Source organism: Aristolochia californica, unplaced genomic scaffold, assembly GCF_029961685.1.
Source record: "Aristolochia californica isolate CCGP_79_NKW_82.1479 unplaced genomic scaffold, dmAriCali1.0.hap1 SCAF_4, whole genome shotgun sequence".
Classification (NCBI taxonomy): Eukaryota; Viridiplantae; Streptophyta; class Magnoliopsida; order Piperales; family Aristolochiaceae; genus Aristolochia; species Aristolochia californica.
In genome coordinates this window covers 43,004,173-43,020,382 of record NW_027182103.1, presented here as the reverse complement: position 1 = coordinate 43,020,382, position 16,210 = coordinate 43,004,173, and the positions used below count along the sequence as shown (strand labels likewise).

The following is a 16,210-nucleotide window of genomic DNA, read 5'->3' as shown; positions in this document are numbered from 1 at the left end:
GGTTATTGAAATCTGAGATGAAGACCAACCGCATGATGCCCTTCATCAGTTGAAGTCGTTAGTGGAGTGCAAATGACATTTCATCTCCACATTTTAAAATCCTTTATCTCGTTGAAAACCATTTTTTATCTTCTTCGAGATGAAGGACGCCTACGGCTTGTTTTTTTTTCCCTCTCTCTCCTCGCACCCCCCTCTCTCACGCGTCCTCATTTCCCTTTTTTCCTCCCTCTCTCCCGCACCCCCTCTCTTGTTTCCCTGTGCCCCGGACGTCGCTGCTCCCTCTCTTCTCTCGGACTCTCATCTCCAGCCTCCGACTCTCGGTCTTCTCTCGGACTCATTAACAGAATATTTCAAAAATTCTTCTGATTGCCATCTCTATTTTTCTGTTGCTGTTGCATTTTCATACTGAGATACATATCCGTGAGCTTCCAAAAATTTTTATCTTCCTTGCTGGATTGATTTTATTGATGTTTATTCGGAGGAGTTTATTCTGGAAGTCGTATTGATTTGCTACGTAAATTTGGTTGGAGCTTGATTAGCTACCTGGATTATTTTCTCTGTTCGTCATTATCTCTGGTTTTTCAGCGCCGTGGGAAGAAGACACTATTGAAAATTTTGATTTTCCTAAGTTAGGAAAAAAATTAATGTGGCGTCGGTTCAACGCTTGACGCAAACTAGCAACACAGCACTATATCAATTTTATTACTATACTAAACTTCATATTTAAGTCTCTGGTGAATTATAATTAAAGTATGCATTTGATTAATTAATTACTTTTAATTTTGTGAAAATATATTATTAATTAATACCATTAAAAAATCTATCTTATATTATTAATATAATACTTTTTTATTTATTAATCATATTTATTTTTTATTTACTCTATTTTATTAGTGTTTTAATAGTGGTAATTAAAATATTGTTAACTCAAGCACTTGGTTTAATTAACTCATTTTTATAATTAATAAAATCAATGATTTTAAATTTCGAAGATGAAGATGAACTTGTCCACACTAACACCCTATATCGAAGATTTTGAACTTGTCCATACTAACACCCATTTCAAAAATGAAGATCATGTAGATGTATGAGATGAAGATGAAGATTAAATTTTCAGCAGCCCCCTCCCCCATTGGGGAGACAACAAATTTCCTAGCATTTGTACTAGCAATAAAGCCCATCTCCCACATTCACCAAAATTTAAAAAAGGAATGGGTGAGAGTCATTTTAATTGAAGAAATGGGTTTTCTTCGTCTTCTCTATGTGGATTGAAGGGGACCAGTTTAATGCTAGTACTAAGGCTGAGATTTGCTAAAATAGAAAAAGTAAGAGCCTTCAAGACATAATGCTCCCACAGTTTAGAATGAGTCTCCCTCGTATCAATTTCTCTTATAATGCTTTGTAATCATCATACTTGCTATAGATTATGATCTTGGGTGGGTGAAATACCCCAACAATTGGTATCCCAGTAGGAAATTTGCATACAAGGTATTTGTAAAATTATTGATGTTGGGAAACGGGTTGTGGTGATTTACAGAAATATCATCATGTGTCAAAGTAAGGTGAAATATTTTTAGTGTGAAGGGAATGTTTAATGCATTGGGTGTTAGGGGAAGGAAGTAGCCAACTCCAATGGAGCATCAGGAATTGGAGATAAAGGTAGTTAGAATCATTAGCTTATGTTTTTATAGACAAGGAGGCTATGATGTCATAAATGAAACTTTGACACAGTATTTGTGGTTGAAGTAAGGGAAATTTTACATGAGAAAGAGTCTTACAAATAAGTTGTATTTGAAGAATTAGTTGTACGACCTTCGTACGGTAAAGGGTGCAAATTTACTAGACCACTTACACAAGTTTAACAAGATTGTCAAAGAACATCTTATAGTAGATGTGAAGTTAAAAGATGATGATAGTTAAGGAAGTTATATAGCTCAAGTATCAATGAAGATGGATTATACGTGAAAAGGTATAGTAGTGAGAGAGGAAGGTTTAAGGAGTGGTTCGGGATAAGAGAGAAAATTTTAGATTCAAAGCAAAGGTAAAGGCAAAATATGGTGTGCATGGCTAGTGTGGTTTCCGACTTGGAGGATAAAAGAAATGCTCTCTCCATTTCCACATATATGGATTCTCTCTCGAATAGTTGGATTTTTCTATTCTAGTTGTTCTTATCATATGTGTCCTCATAGGAGTTGGTGCAACAGTTTTGATGCATATAATAGTGGTAAACTACTTATGAGAAACAATGCAATGTGTAAAACTAAGGGAACGGGAACAATTAAAATTAGAATGTATTTTATAGCTTTATCAAAACTTTAACGGATGTAAAGTATGTACCAAAGTTGAAGAAAAACCTTATTCTCTTAGTGCTTTGGATTCTAATGGTTGTTCATTCTGTGCAACGGGTAGAATCATGAAAGTAAATAAATGAAACATAGTTGTTGTGAAGGAAGGAAAAGAAGTGGAAAATCTTTATCACTTGATATAGAAGATTGTTACAAGTTCACCAACTATAACATCTTATAATGATGGTGATGATGTTACAGTTTTGTGGCATGTGAGATTAGGTCACAAGGGGTTTGCAAGAGTTGTAACACCAGAATTTAGTCAAAGGCATTAATCTCAAAATAATTACATTATTTTGTATACTTTTTCGTAATTTTTTAGTACCCTACCCCCAAGGGGAAGTCGAAGCTCCGCTGCCTCCATGAAAGAGAAATTTTCTGACCCATTAGACGACACGAGCATACTTGCCCGATCGCCATTATACTATGCGAATATTATGAGCAGTTTTTTTTTTTTTTTTTTTTTTAATGGTAGAACCTGCAAATCTGGGAAGGGATCCATAAATAGTCTACCCTCCAACCAGGAGCTTTCGCGCCAATTAAATGGCCGCGGATAGCAGCGAGCGTGCACTAGCTTAGGCATTAATCTCCGATTCTGGCACTCCTGCGCCAGCCGAGGCTTCCGGTGACATGGAGAAACATCTAATCGCACTTGGCAAGGGGGTTACTTGCTCGGCCTGGAACTAATGCAACCTCAGAATGGCCGCAGGTGCCACAGATGGAACCGTCCCTATCTACGACTCCACTAAACAGGGTTCTCCCTCTTTTATCCGCTCTTTCAAGTGGAAGGTATGAGATTCTCTCCGCTTCTTTCTTTGTGTACCATTTTAATGTATCCAGGGATCTCCCTCTGTTGTCCGCTCTTTCTAGTGGAAAGCATGAGAATTTTCTGTCCGCGTCTTTGTTTATGTATCATTTTAATGTATTTTCGGATGTTTTTATTTGAAATTTTTCTCAGGCACATTATAGGCCTGTCGTGAAACTGCAATGGATTCTAGCCGAGTATGGCGATGCAGTGACTTGTGATTGGGCAGATGGAACGGTATCTTTTTGGGAAGAAATTGAAGAAAGTGTGGTCGTTGTATTTGTCACTTTACTGGCTGGAACTTATCTTTAAGCTAAGTGTTTGCTCTAGTGAATAAAAAATGTTTCCCGCTTCGTTTTAGCTTCACTCTACTGGTATTTTCATTGGTACAGAAAGTCTAATATGGAAACTGTGTAATATCTTTGAGGGCAGTCGAACCCAGGCTCTCGATCTCCAATTTGAAGTCACTGCAACAAGTCTAAAATTGGTAGTTACCCATTTCACCTCTTCTTTTTTCAGTATTTTGATCATGTTATCTTATTACTTTGCAAATTTCATTCTGAATTGGACCTTAAAAGTTTTTAGCATCCTTTCTGGTTCAAAATTGATTTTATTGGTTGTTTGAGGATATGGACATTAATTCTGGATTCCTTTGGTCTCGAGATTCAGAGTTTTAGGTTTTTGCTGCTGTTGCATTGACTGGTTTGTTGCAGAACTCGTAGGTTGATCTAGTACATATTACATATAGGTGTTATTTCTGCTTTTGTAGCTTATTGCATATTCTGTTGCATTGACTGGTCATTAGCAGAGCTCGTGGGTTGATCTAGTACATATTACATATGGGTGTTATTTCTGCTTTTGTAGGTTATTGCATATTCTGATGGGCATGTAAAGGTTTACGATCTCCTGGATCCTTTAGAACTCGATAAGTGGCAACTTCGGGTGTACTAAGTCTAATTTGTCCTATTATTAAACTCTATGATTCATATAATGCATACTTTAGATGTATGATTATTTATTTTTATTTTTTTGAGTTTTTTCTCAAGCTTAAATTTAAAAGAAAAAGAGATTAGTGGAAAAAGAGAGAAAAATTATTGTAATTTTGATTAGGCATTCATTTGATTTTTATGACAGGCAGAGTTTCAGAATGTCATTGATTCAGTCTCTAGATTTGTGAAGCCCTCGTGCTTGTCTGCATCCGTAGCATGGAAACCACGAAGAGATGCAAACGAACAATCAAGCTTTATCTTGGGTTTCAACTCAGATCTACCTCTGTTCAACTCCTCCAAGGTAAAATGGTGTCCTGAAACCTTACTCTCTTATTTGCATTCAGTATTTTTGGACAAATCTGAAACTCTAGTGGTGTAAGTTTAGAGCATCATTAGTTACATCATGACTTGCTCTAACAACAGAGAAATAAAAATCTATTTACCGAGAATCAGTGCCAATGAGAGAGAATACCACAGAGTTACACAAATAGCAAATGATGGCATAGAAGTTGTGAAACAATCCCTATCCTTGGTTATGCAGAAGAAAGGCATTTCAAATCAAGACTTATTTTGTAGACTACAAATAAAACATAATTGAGATATCAAATCATCATATAGAGTATTATTCTTAAAAATTTAAGAGGGGAAAATCCAAAATTAAAAAACTAAAACCAAACAGTATGATTTCTACTTGCTATTCCATGGAAATGCATGGATTTTACTGTTGAGCCATACAAGCTATGTAGAAGCTATCTACATGAGGCCTCAATACTAAAGCCTGCTATCAAAAGAAAAAAACCAGAAATTCTAATTTTTTTTGCATCATTCTCCAAAAAAAGATGAAGCAATCATTGCTTTATTAAGGTTTCTACATTTAATTACCTGTTTTTTTGCATTTCATATGCAATTAAAAGTATTTTTTGGTACAGTTTCGTCGGGTTGACATAGCTGCAGAGGAGATAGTTTTGCTAATATTACTTAACATCATACTTGTTCTCGCTATCACCCCCACCTCAACTTTCTCAATGAGGTCTGGTAAATTTTTGTTATGTTGCATCTTGAGGTTGAATTGTCTGTTCTGGTCAAGTTACTTAACTAGAATGGTGGAGAAGCAACCTAGTTAAGTAATAACCTGCTACTACTATCTCACATAGTGAAACCTGTACAGGTCTGGGAATTTGATGAAGATTACCAGCGGTGGTTGCCAGTTGTAGACTTGGCTTTACCTGGGGCAAGTAGTGATCCTGTTTATACCATTGGTTGGCTCCCAGTATTGGCAGGTATCATCTCCTTTTGGCTTTATCTTGCCTGACCAGGACAATCCTTAAATTTCCCAAAGGCAAAATGTCCCCACTTTTAAAATTTGAGGAAAGGGCCAACCTTGTGAGGCTGGTTAGTAGAAGCACATATCATCTTCTGTACCGTCATGTAAATTTCTGGGTCTGATTAAATAGTTAGCCAATTTCTCTACATTCTGATGTTGGCATTCAGGATGTAGATCATTGAAGAAAAATAATCTGGTGTAGATAAATCCTGAGAGGCTGTCTCAAAATATTTGCTCGAAATAACTAAACCTCTCTCTGTTACAAGTTGTGACGTCAGTAGTGATGAAATCGAGAAGAGTGTGATTCACTTTTTTTTTTTTTTGAAATGGGTGTTCACTAATTAAAAAAGACAAAAAGGAGTATGGACCTAAGTCTTATATAATCTTCGGTGCACTAAATTTTCCATTTAACCATCAAATTTAAATTGAATGACTTAAAATTTAATTTCTTATTATTTATCATTTACTTATTATGTCAAGCATTCGTGTTGATGCTAATTTGAGATTTTTTCTTATTTTATCATTTTTTAATGATGATATATAGATAATGACATTGTTGTAAATATAATGAAGTAAATGGGATTCTTATAAATAAAATAACTTTTCATAAGAAGTAAAAGTCGAGTTCAGCCAAGGTTGGCTGGCCTCCTTTTCCTCATTGAAGAATTGATGGTTCTATTAGGTACTTGTTTGTTGGCACCTGCCAGGGCCAACCCCCTTCCTCTCTTATCAGTATCTCAAGAGGGAACCATTGGCTAGTCCACAAAAGATATCTTCCTTACAATAATGTGATCAGTATCTTCAGCTTCTCATGCGTTTTCCTTTCATAGCTTATTTGTGATTATCTGGCTATGCTAACATTGGTGCTAACCTATAATTTCGTGGTTCTGCCCAAAATGCCCTTAAGAGAAATCATTTGGCTATTTATGTGACTGGTTATTTGTTGTAGGCCTTATGAAGTGGTAGCTGTTGCAACTTCCTAGGGAAAATTGGCATCTGGCATTTACGGTTGAGCTCCGAGACTGATGGACTACCACCTGTAGAGACAGTAGCTCTACTTTCTGGCCATGATAGGGAGGTATGAAGGTTCTGAAGAATATCTCAGATAGACATGTGTTAAACTGTAAACTATGTAAAAATTACTTAATACTGGATGAGGTTACTTGAAATATGCTTATAAATCTATCGTGTCAAGTGTTGATGGTATCAAGGCAATGAATTTTTTATGAAGCTGAAATTTAGTAAGTTTCATCGTGACCACAAAGTCATCAATTTTAACACGAAGTGCTTGTCCAGGTGCACAGTGTGGGTACAAGTAACCAACATGTTGGTATCTGGTAGTATTTATATTCTTCAAATATAAATCAATGTCTGGTAGCATTTGCTTTCCATAGCTCCCTGGATTGAAGATGTTGCTTTGCTTTTGTTCATAAGAGAGAAGACAGAAAATTTCTGACTGTCAACAATTTTGAAGGATCACAAGCATTTCAGTTCGCTTTCTCAGAAAGGAAAAGAAGAAGATCATCTTTTCTTCTTCCTTTTAGTGGAAATTTTGGTTTTCATCTGATCCTTTTATGATTTGTTTTAGGTGTGGCAATTGGAGTTGCAAGTGCTGGCAGTGATGGCATGGTCAAGGGAGTGTGGATGAGAAACTCCAAGTACCTATTTAACTTACCGGTGTAAACAGTTCACGATTTATGGAGTGAGCAATCTTTTAGTACCGTAGCGAATTATTCTCAAACCCCCAGAAGGAAAGCAGAGACGTTAAAAAAATTGTGCAATCACTAATCAGTTTGGGAAGGAGATTAATCTTTGCAGCAAAACCATATGAGATCATACAGGGATACAAGGATAAAATAAAAAAAATAACAAACGTTAATGCACCAGATCAAGCTTCCTAGAGTTTGCTAGTTTACATAATTCCTCTCCTCTCCACCTGCCTCAAGCCAGAAGCAGAGGCTCTTGTATTGAATCGTCCGTTTTCTTTCTGTACATGAAATAGATGAGAAGCTGAGCGAATCCCAATGGGCATCCCAGAATATTTGGAGCCTGAAATCGCGGGAAAATTGTTGTCAGAAACGGAGTGATCGGATGGTTTTCTGGGCATTTACAAAATAGAATCTTATTTTGTTAGTTTTACTTACAGCAACATAGTAATCGCGGCCTAGAAGCCCGTATGTCATCCATATGGAACTGGCAAGGAAGGTGGAGAGAGACAAAGAAAAGGGCATGAATTCTGAACTCTTCGTCTTCAGAACTTGCTTCTGCAGATTCCGAGCATGTAGCAGCAGTATATCAAGCTTATGAAAAACAATAATGGTGGTAGACAATTTAATAAAAGTTACTTTGCGAGGTACCCACCACGACTATTAATGGAGAAGCGTAGGTAAACATGGTGGAAATTATTCCCATGGTTCCAACAATGGCTTTCCGACGTGGATGGTCATGGAAAGCTCGCAAAGTTACCCATGCAGCAATGGTGAAAACCGCGAGAACTGGTATCAGCATCCAAAAGACTACTCTCTGCGAATTGTTACAGCATGATCATCAGTTTCTGCATCTCATGAATTACAATATTGGACAAAATGTGGGAGATGAGATAGTCCGAAGCTAACCCGTCGTTGAGCTGAAGAATATCGGAAGAATATGATAATGAACGACATCTCAAGAAAAACCCCGAGGCCGTTAATGGCGAACAAGGGCACATTCTCCCACCCGATACTTACCGACGGTAAACCGTACAAAGAATAGGTTAGAGTGTTAAAAAGAGCCAGAATGTAAGGGGCGCATGAATACCCTTCAGCGCTTCTGTTCTGTACAACTCTTCTGAAAGTTAATCTGAAACAAAGAAAGAAAATTTTGTTTCATAAATGAAAAAGCAGCCACGAACCGAAGCTACAGTTTTGAGCAGCAGGAAGAAGACTAGGAAGGAAGGACGTGAATACGAATAGAAAGAGGCGGGTAAGCGTTTACTACTCACATGGGTGCCGCATAAAGCACAAAAGAAGCCCCGCTTCCTGCATAAATGAATAGGAATCACCCCCAGAAAGCATTACAAGGGAAGGAGGAAGAAGAGAAGGGAGAAGGCAAGAAACATACCGACGACGCCGACCGCAAAGCGGAGTGCCTCCAAGTCCATCCCTAGACTCAACGAGGGCAACGCGTTATCCGAGCAGAAACACAGGGAGTGATAAAAATGGGATCTCTCCCAATCCCGTTTTGATCCAAAGAGACGATTTATAAGCGGTGGGCTAGCTGCTTGAAGAAATCCAAAACGGAATCGTGAATTAAAGCTAAACTTGCTCCAACTCAGGGACGACGTGGATCTGAGTGTGTGCAGGACTATATAGCTCATCATTTGGTAAGGCCAGAGAAGTTTGCTCCTCACAGCTCGTGGGCGCTGACAACGTCATCTCCTCTGGATCTCTGGCTGGAACCAGAAACATTCTATTGTGGGACGTTTCTTGACTCGGATCTGACTCTTTCTTCACGTAGAGCGGAGCCCACCATATGTTGGCAATCGAACAAAAAAAGGAAACAGTTTGAAATTGGAATCCGCAGCATATGATTATGAATGTTATGAAGACAAATAGGAGAAGTACAAAAGGTAAATGTTTTGTTCTTAACAATAACCGGAAACGGACTGTCCATGGAAGACGATGCAGTCACAGATGAGTCAATGTTTCGTAAAATATGAAAAGACTGTAATCCGAGAACTAATTCAAAAAGAAGAAGAAAATTGGATATCTGGTAACTACATGACAATAGTAAAACTCCTTTTGGACATATTCAACATCGGATCCAGATTTCGAAAGGTAATTCATTTTCACAAAAAAATATATTAATTTGAAATAAATATGCTCAGCCCCCTGCCTGTAGATAACACGAGCCATTGCTCCGTGATGACGAGCAACCTGCCCTTTGCATCTTCGTCTTTCGTCCAACTGCTTCCTTGGATTCTCACACCGGCTGAACTTCCGAAGAAACCCATCGAGAAAGGGAAAAGAGCAAACCTGCTTTACCAATAGAAGCACAAGTAAGGCCAACAGAAATTCTTCTCCTTCTTCTTCTTCTTCTTCTCAAATGGCTGTTGCTGTCTGTGGGTTGTTGCCCGTAGATCCTTGGGCTCCAAGCATAGATTCTCAGAGTATAGCATCACAGCTTTTTGCAGTCTCTCTGTTTCCCTACCTTGGCTTCTTGTATTTCATCACCAAATCCCAGTCTGCTCCAAAGCTTACCCTTTTTGGCTTCTAGTTCTTGCTCGCGTTCGTGGGAGCCACAAGTAAGTTTGTTAACCTGTTCTAGTTTCATTTTAATAATGATTCGAGCCAAAATGAAGGAACACACTTCTGAACTTTATCACCTTTTGGATTAATTTCTCGAACCAACGTACATTCGGGGGGAAATTTAGGGTTTTCGTCAGTTTGGGTACTCTATCAATCTTCAGGGGATCAGATGGATGAATACTAAAGATCTTTGCTTTCCACTGCACCAGTTCATCAGTTTGTGTTGATTGTTTTGCCCACATTTTATTTCTCAAGTCTGTTATTGTGTTTCATGTTTTCATGCTCCACAGCATTGGAATTTGCAACAGTTCATCCAAAATTTCAGATTGACAAGGGAAGGTTTATGTAAAAGCAACTTTGGTCTATGTTTCCACTAATATGGTTTGCCTTCCATTTACTATTTGTGCAGCAAAAGTGCATTATGGAACTTCTCTGTCCAATGTCGACTGGCTTTCATGGCTGTGCAGAGTCTCTGCTCACTCTTACAAATGTATTTATAGTGCTGGGCTTGAGAGAAGCACTTAGAGAAGGTAAGAATCCACATTTCGGAAGCAGTTCCAATGACAAAAGAGGATCAGTCTCCTGTTCAAATTGAACAATGAAGTTGCCTCCTCTTTTTATGAGCTTACTCAGATCAGCATTTCTATCTGAAGAAATTACGTGATGAGCTTCTGATAGATTGGGTAAGCTCACCAATGAGAGATTTTCTCCAATGTTAATTCAGTTCAGTAGTAACAGAAGGTAAGAGAAAGAAGGTAACAGAAGGTTAAACTTGAAATGTTCTTTTGGGAGCAACAGAAGATCACGTCGAACGTGATGAATCACAGCAGTCTTAAAAGGATTGTGAGCTTTTCATTTGGAAGTCCCCCTGTTAGATAGATATTATATTTTAGATTATCGGAGATACAAACAAATCTGCACTCAAATTTTATAGCAGGTAATATGTGCAAGAACCATTCTAACCAGTTACTGCTGCTAGCACCCGTTTAAACCTTAGTTGAGGCTGCTGAGCAACCTGACCAGAGGAGAACACAAGCAGAGACGAGAGAAACAGAGGAAGGAGAAGAACCCACTTTTTGTTGCACTCTCGGAGGTGAGCACTTCACTTCATCTAATGCGAACTAATCAATTGATAAAAATTAATAACTTGAAGTGTAGGTTTTATTTCACTTGCTTTCTTTAGAAAACGATTTCCGAAAATACTCCAAATAGAAAATAATCCACATTGAAATGAATTTTTTTTATTTTTCAGTATAAATCCGGTTCAACCCGTCACCTTGAGAGTGTGACAAAGATGGGGTTTTCTTTTAGAAGGCTGGCTTGACAAACTCGTGGTTGGACATGAAGATAGAGAGAAGACAAGAGCACCATGACCTCAAAAGGAAAAAAACCAACTTGCATAATTACAACTCTATACCATCTCTATAGAAGTTTTCCTTATTTACTAGTAATGCCACCCCTACACACGTAGATATCTTTTAACACTCCTCTTCAAGCTGGACACGTAGATATCTCTTAACATTCCCCTTCAAGCTGGTGTTTGTAACTTCGTTTTGCAAATAATCTTGGTAAAAAAACTTATGTTTGAAAAAGAAATTTTGATTGCCTTGCTTTGACTCATCTTATTCTTATATTGTCTCCCCCTTAGATATTATAGCCACATAAAACTTGATCACCACAACAACTGGAATTATTTATTGTCGGTTACCTATATCTTGTACTTCTTCTATTTCTCCCGCTCAAGTTGGGGATCTCTTTATTCTTTACTAAGAGACCTAAGTTGCATAACATTGTCAGAGTGGTTCTCGTCCACTCTTGTTAGAGTTTGTGGTCTGAGTTAGTTACTTGGTTTTCCGTACCTTAAACGGCTAGTCTTTTCAGGTTGTATTGGCTAGATATCTGACTCAGAACTCTGAAGTTAAGCGAGTTTGGGCAAGAGTAATTCTAAGATGGGTGACTTCTTGGAAAGTACTTTTGCCTAGGACTTTAACAACATAATGATGAGAGAAGAAAAATCACTCCTAGCCATACAACAAAGTTCTATATATCAGTCAAAACAGTCATAGTATGAAACACTGGGGGAAGAATAAAAAATTTGACTTAAGCTGGATGTTAGACACATTCCTATACTTTTAGGTAGTGGGTTTATAAATATTGTTTTGAAGTGATTTTATCAAATACAAATTAAAAAAAAAGTACTTTGAGTTAAGGTGTGAATAAAGAGATAATAACTCTCATACTTTGAACGAAAAGGGAGCGCATAATGTATAAAAACCTTTCTATGAAGATGATGATTGAGAAAAGTTAAAAAGATATCTTCAATAAGAAAGTTTTCAGATGTAACATAATAATGTAAATTTTCTAAAAATAGACTTTTCTAATAAGACAATAATTTTTTTAACACAACTTGACCAATATACAAAGAAAAATTGAAAAGATAATTTTCGGAATGAGAGTGGTTTTAGGAAACTAAGATTTGGAATTTAGAACGAGGAAACAATACTTTTTAATTCAAAATTTTCAGACTGTGTAAAAAATAAAAATTAAACTCACAATGGGAAAGACTTCTCTTAAGGAAACTAATGTAATATGAGATTAAACAAAATAAACTTTCATTGGTAAAATTTTGACTATTTTTGAAAATAAATAGGAAATTTAACCAACATTAGCAACTCAAAAAGTAAATCAAAAAATTTGGCTTAGATTCGAATTATCGCATATAATAAGATACCAGCATGACCTTTGATTCTTCCAATGTAGATATCTCTCTAGGAAGATCATATTGAGAAACAATTTATTGGAATAGGAAGTAGATTTACATACTTTTCTTTTGAGATATAATTCTCTATATAAATTATCATTCATATTAATACAAATCGTTTATAAAGTTGAGGTTTTCTGTTGCTACACGAAACTTTTCAGTTGTTTGACATTTCATGCTTCAAATGTTGATTTCTCTTTCTTAAAAAATACGATTTCAATGATTCTTTTTGAGTTGGAAATTAAACTCAAAGATTTTTCCAATGGTATAAATTGGAATTAGGAAAGAAGACTATAGGGGCAAACGAGAAGCTCCCCTTTTTCTTCTTCTTCTTCTTCTTCTTTCTCTCTTTCTTCTCCATCTTTATCACCTTTAACATGTCAGATCTTTGCCCACTGTGATACCATGTTGATTTTTAAGGACAAAACATAAACACAAGATATCTCAAAGGAAGGAGAGAAGGGAGGAATTCTAGCTTTTAGGAGAGAGGAGAGAAGAAACTAAGGGAAAAAAAGTATGAAGAAAAGAGAGAGAGGTGTATGGACGAATTTGACCTAAGAAGAATGAATACTCTATCTCATACTTTAAGGTTATAATTATAGTTTTGTGAAGGTATTTATAATTACTAAAATACCCTTAGGGTTACATGATTTAAAAGAAAATTGATAAACAACAGCTGTATAATTACAACTCTATGTATTTCTATAAAAGTTCTCATTATTTACTAGACATGCCACCCTTACACAAGTGGCTATTTCTTAACAAGACGGTCTCCTCAACCATAATGTGCTAATCTTGATTAATTAACTAGGAGAGCAAACCAACTTGTATTAATTACTTGATTAGTCACACTCATCTGTCTTTGTTTATTACAAATTCCTCCTCTTAACAGGCTGCTACTTGGATAATTTAAGCAAAGAAGAGGAAAACGCCAAAGGGGAGAACAGGAGTTATTTGCACAAGTCCGTGTTGGCAAAATACAAGAAATTAGCTGCATCTAGTTTATCCTACTTAGGATTCTTAGAAGGGAAGAAAATGAAAAATCAAAACTTGCATAGCAAGCGCCACCGGTAAATGCAACCTCATCCGGTTCCTCGGAGATCAGGCCTCTTATTTCCCAACTCAGTAGGATGAAAACGAGATCCAGCTATTCGCCCTTGATCCGGACTCTTCAAGTTGATATCTATTAGAGCTAACTGAAGAAGACAGAGGCATCAAACGGAAAATCGGGGTCGAATTCCACCGGCTCGAGGTTGAAGTCCAGGTCCACCAATGGGGAGTTTGTGACGGAGGTGGAGGCCGAAATTATTTCGGTGAGTTCCGATTCGGAAGTCTGCATGTTGGGTCCTCCCTTAACGCTGTGCATTCTACATGGGGACACGGAGAAGTAATTGGATTCCGATGTCGCCGGGGACATAAACGGAGGAGAGAAACTCCCAATGAAGTTGTTGGCGTCAAGGTTAGAAGGGGAGAATATTCGGCTTTCGGGAGTTACGGACTCGATGGACGTGGGAGGAAAGGAGAAAGGAGGGGAATACAGATCCCTGTTCTCAAGTCTTTCGGTCTTTACTTTGAGGCTGGTTTTGAAGTTGAGTAATATTTCTTTGGGTTGTTGGACCTGTCCCAGCTTCTGAGGTTGAAGCAGCAGCTGCTGCTGCTGTTGCGACAATTGTTTATCAGGGGAAGACGATGCATTGCGGTTTATTTGATGATATGACTGGAAACACGTATGCTTTCCCCTGTAAGTGACATCGAAGATGGATGGATCTTCGTCCGACCTCTGCACATGCTTCGTCGCTAGGCATCCTTGAACGTTGCGGTGGGTGCATCTGTAGTACCCTCTGTAATCCAAAAAACAGAAGACTTTCATTAGTAACTCACTAAAGCAGCTACCAAACATTTCTTTATCCACTACTCATGGATCATTCATTCAGTCAGTCAGTCGGTCGGTAATTATACTCTTCACTTGATCCACTAGATCCTTTTCACTGCGTGCGTTGTGCAGTAGTCCTCATCTCATCAATCTCACTTCTGCTTTAAATAAATGCACTTCCATGAGAAGACCAACTTTGGCTCTTTTATCACACAGTCGACTCTTTTGAGTAAAGACGCCCCCCCAAAACACGTATAAATTCATGATTGGAAGGTGTTTTAAAGCTTTTGGTAATGTCTGAACACTGAAGTTTCGGTATCACCGAAAATAAAGCAAAAGAAAACGAGCGCGTGCATCACGTTTCCTTCAACTCCCATTATTCCCCTTTCAAGTCCGGAGGGATCGCAGAAACGACACAGCAGCACTTTAAACACTGAGGCAATTCCTGCATATCACCGAATGGCTCAAGATGGATTTCTGATCTAAAAATTCTAACGTTTATGCGGTACTGTCCTGGTTACATGAAGAGTTTCAATTATTATTGAGGATAATTAGCTTCTAATTTGAAGGATAACTCGTCTAGCTGATTTTACAAGAACTACTGCAGAAGCAAAAGAATCTTCGAGGGGACGATCAATTTTACTCAATTTGATTCAGTTTATGATAAGCTAAAGAATTGAAGTTTCTCTTACCGGGGATATTTTGCTCCAAGAATGTCTTTCTGTCCATATTTTCTCCATCTGCAACCGTCATCCAAGGGATACTCAAGCCCAGCTCCGGTGCAAACGCGCACTTGTTCTGTCCATTTGGGCAGCGTCTTTCTGCTCCATGGAAAACATGAACTAAGCTCATGCCTGGAATTTTTTATGAAGATGAGCCGGACATCATTCACAAGTGTCGAAGGTAGATGTACCTTTTTTTGGAAGTTTCCCGTCGTTCTTGGTCCTTGAATGTCTGATCAGAGTACTCGCTCTGTGGGCTTCCGCTGAATGAATCCGGGGAATCCGTTCCCGTGGTGAGACCTGTCGGCTGTGGCTCACCCTCGGAGTTATTGGATTTGAGCATCGCGAGAGCTCTAGAAAATGAAGATATGATATTCGGTACAAGAGATTCGTGAAGTTCGGCTGGAAAGAAGGGACGGACGTGGATTCGGAGCTGCTCGGCACACTGTTGACCCAGCATTAGCTCGCTGATCAGCAATTTCTTCTCCCTGTCACCTATACCCTCCATTTGTCTCGTCCGAAGAGTAAAATGGGTGAGGACGGCTATATACTATACTTGGTCGAGAGTAAGCAAGGGTTCGGAGATTGCAAGTATAGCTATAAATCAGCTCATCCGCATAATTAGAACTAGGCCGGAAGGAAAGAACTGGGCTATTCTCTCTATTGCTATGTACAGCTCCGGATATGAAAAAAGGGGGCGGCCGGATGCGACTGAGAATTCAGAAAGCTTGGTTTTAAAGACAGGGTGTCTGACATAAGTTCAACAAAATCCCATCTTCCGCTGATGAATAAAGCCCCTAAAAAACCAAAGTGAGTGACAGAAGCAAGATAAAAAGAAGGATTTTGGTAGCTTCTTCTCAGATTTTTCGTAGCCAGTTAGAGGAGAAGAGAAGGAAAGAAATGTATTGTAAGAAGGAAAAGAGGAGGAAGAGACCTGAAGTAGGAGAAGAATGGGGAATTGCTTTAAAGGGGAGGGGAGAAGGATTTGGACGGAGGAAAAAGTTGAGTAAGAGAGAAGTTTGACTGGAGAAACCGAGTAATCAGAGAAGGGAAGACCGGTCTTTGGTCATTAGAAGTGTAGATGAGTGAGTCCAATTGCTGACCG

General features: G+C 38.1%; 2 protein-coding genes and 2 long non-coding RNA genes across 5 annotated transcripts; 2 read left to right on the top strand and 2 right to left on the bottom strand.

Moving 5' to 3' along the window:
- Positions 1–2,871: 2,871 nt before the first annotated feature.
- On the top strand, positions 2,872–7,244 carry LOC137962663 (uncharacterized). 2 transcript variants are annotated; one of them, XR_011115154.1, is made up of 8 exons: positions 2,872–3,134; positions 3,304–3,637; positions 4,015–4,044; positions 4,285–4,440; positions 5,069–5,169; positions 5,308–5,419; positions 6,413–6,541; positions 7,052–7,244. It is a non-coding gene; the product is annotated as an uncharacterized lncRNA (long non-coding RNA). The 2 variants fall into 2 exon arrangements; XR_011115153.1 differs by lacking the exon at positions 4,015–4,044.
- A 107-nt stretch (positions 7,245–7,351) lies between these two features.
- Positions 7,352–8,602, bottom strand: LOC137963389 (bidirectional sugar transporter SWEET3b-like). The gene is made up of 6 exons (XM_068810512.1): positions 8,563–8,602; positions 8,444–8,480; positions 8,079–8,301; positions 7,825–7,986; positions 7,608–7,727; positions 7,352–7,512 (listed from the first exon to the last, which is right to left on the bottom strand). Exons 1-6 carry the CDS (start codon positions 8,600–8,602, stop codon positions 7,405–7,407), a joined length of 690 nt encoding a protein of 229 aa, XP_068666613.1. The 3' UTR covers positions 7,352–7,404.
- A 797-nt stretch (positions 8,603–9,399) lies between these two features.
- Positions 9,400–11,313, top strand: LOC137964019 (uncharacterized). The gene is made up of 3 exons (XR_011115275.1): positions 9,400–9,745; positions 10,159–10,842; positions 11,002–11,313. It is a non-coding gene; the product is annotated as an uncharacterized lncRNA (long non-coding RNA).
- A 2,082-nt stretch (positions 11,314–13,395) lies between these two features.
- LOC137963803 (probable WRKY transcription factor 41) lies at positions 13,396–16,024 on the bottom strand. Its single transcript, XM_068811006.1, has 3 exons — positions 15,297–16,024; positions 15,076–15,204; positions 13,396–14,351 (listed from the first exon to the last, which is right to left on the bottom strand). Exons 1-3 carry the CDS (start codon positions 15,611–15,613, stop codon positions 13,703–13,705), a joined length of 1,095 nt encoding a protein of 364 aa, XP_068667107.1. The 5' UTR covers positions 15,614–16,024; the 3' UTR covers positions 13,396–13,702.
- Between the last annotated feature and the right edge of the window lie 186 nt (positions 16,025–16,210).

Bases quoted from the DNA above. Each gene is read 5' to 3' on its own strand.
- LOC137963389 (XM_068810512.1), bottom strand. From the start codon at position 8,602: ATGGACTTGGAGGCACTCCGCTTTGCGGTCGGCGTCGTCG. The intron at 8,481-8,562 runs GTATGTTTCTTG...TCATTTATGCAG, and splicing joins CTTTGCGGTCGGCGTCGTCG to GAAGCGGGGCTTCTTTTGTG. The intron at 7,728-7,824 runs GTGGGTACCTCG...CGGAATCTGCAG, and splicing joins CTTCTCCATTAATAGTCGTG to AAGCAAGTTCTGAAGACGAA.
- LOC137963803 (XM_068811006.1), bottom strand. From the start codon at position 15,613: ATGGAGGGTATAGGTGACAGGGAGAAGAAATTGCTGATCAGCGAGCTA. The intron at 15,205-15,296 runs GTACATCTACCT...TCCATGGAGCAG, and splicing joins CGGGAAACTTCCAAAAAAAG to AAAGACGCTGCCCAAATGGA. The intron at 14,352-15,075 runs GTAAGAGAAACT...TTTGGATTACAG, and splicing joins CTTGGAGCAAAATATCCCCG to AGGGTACTACAGATGCACCC.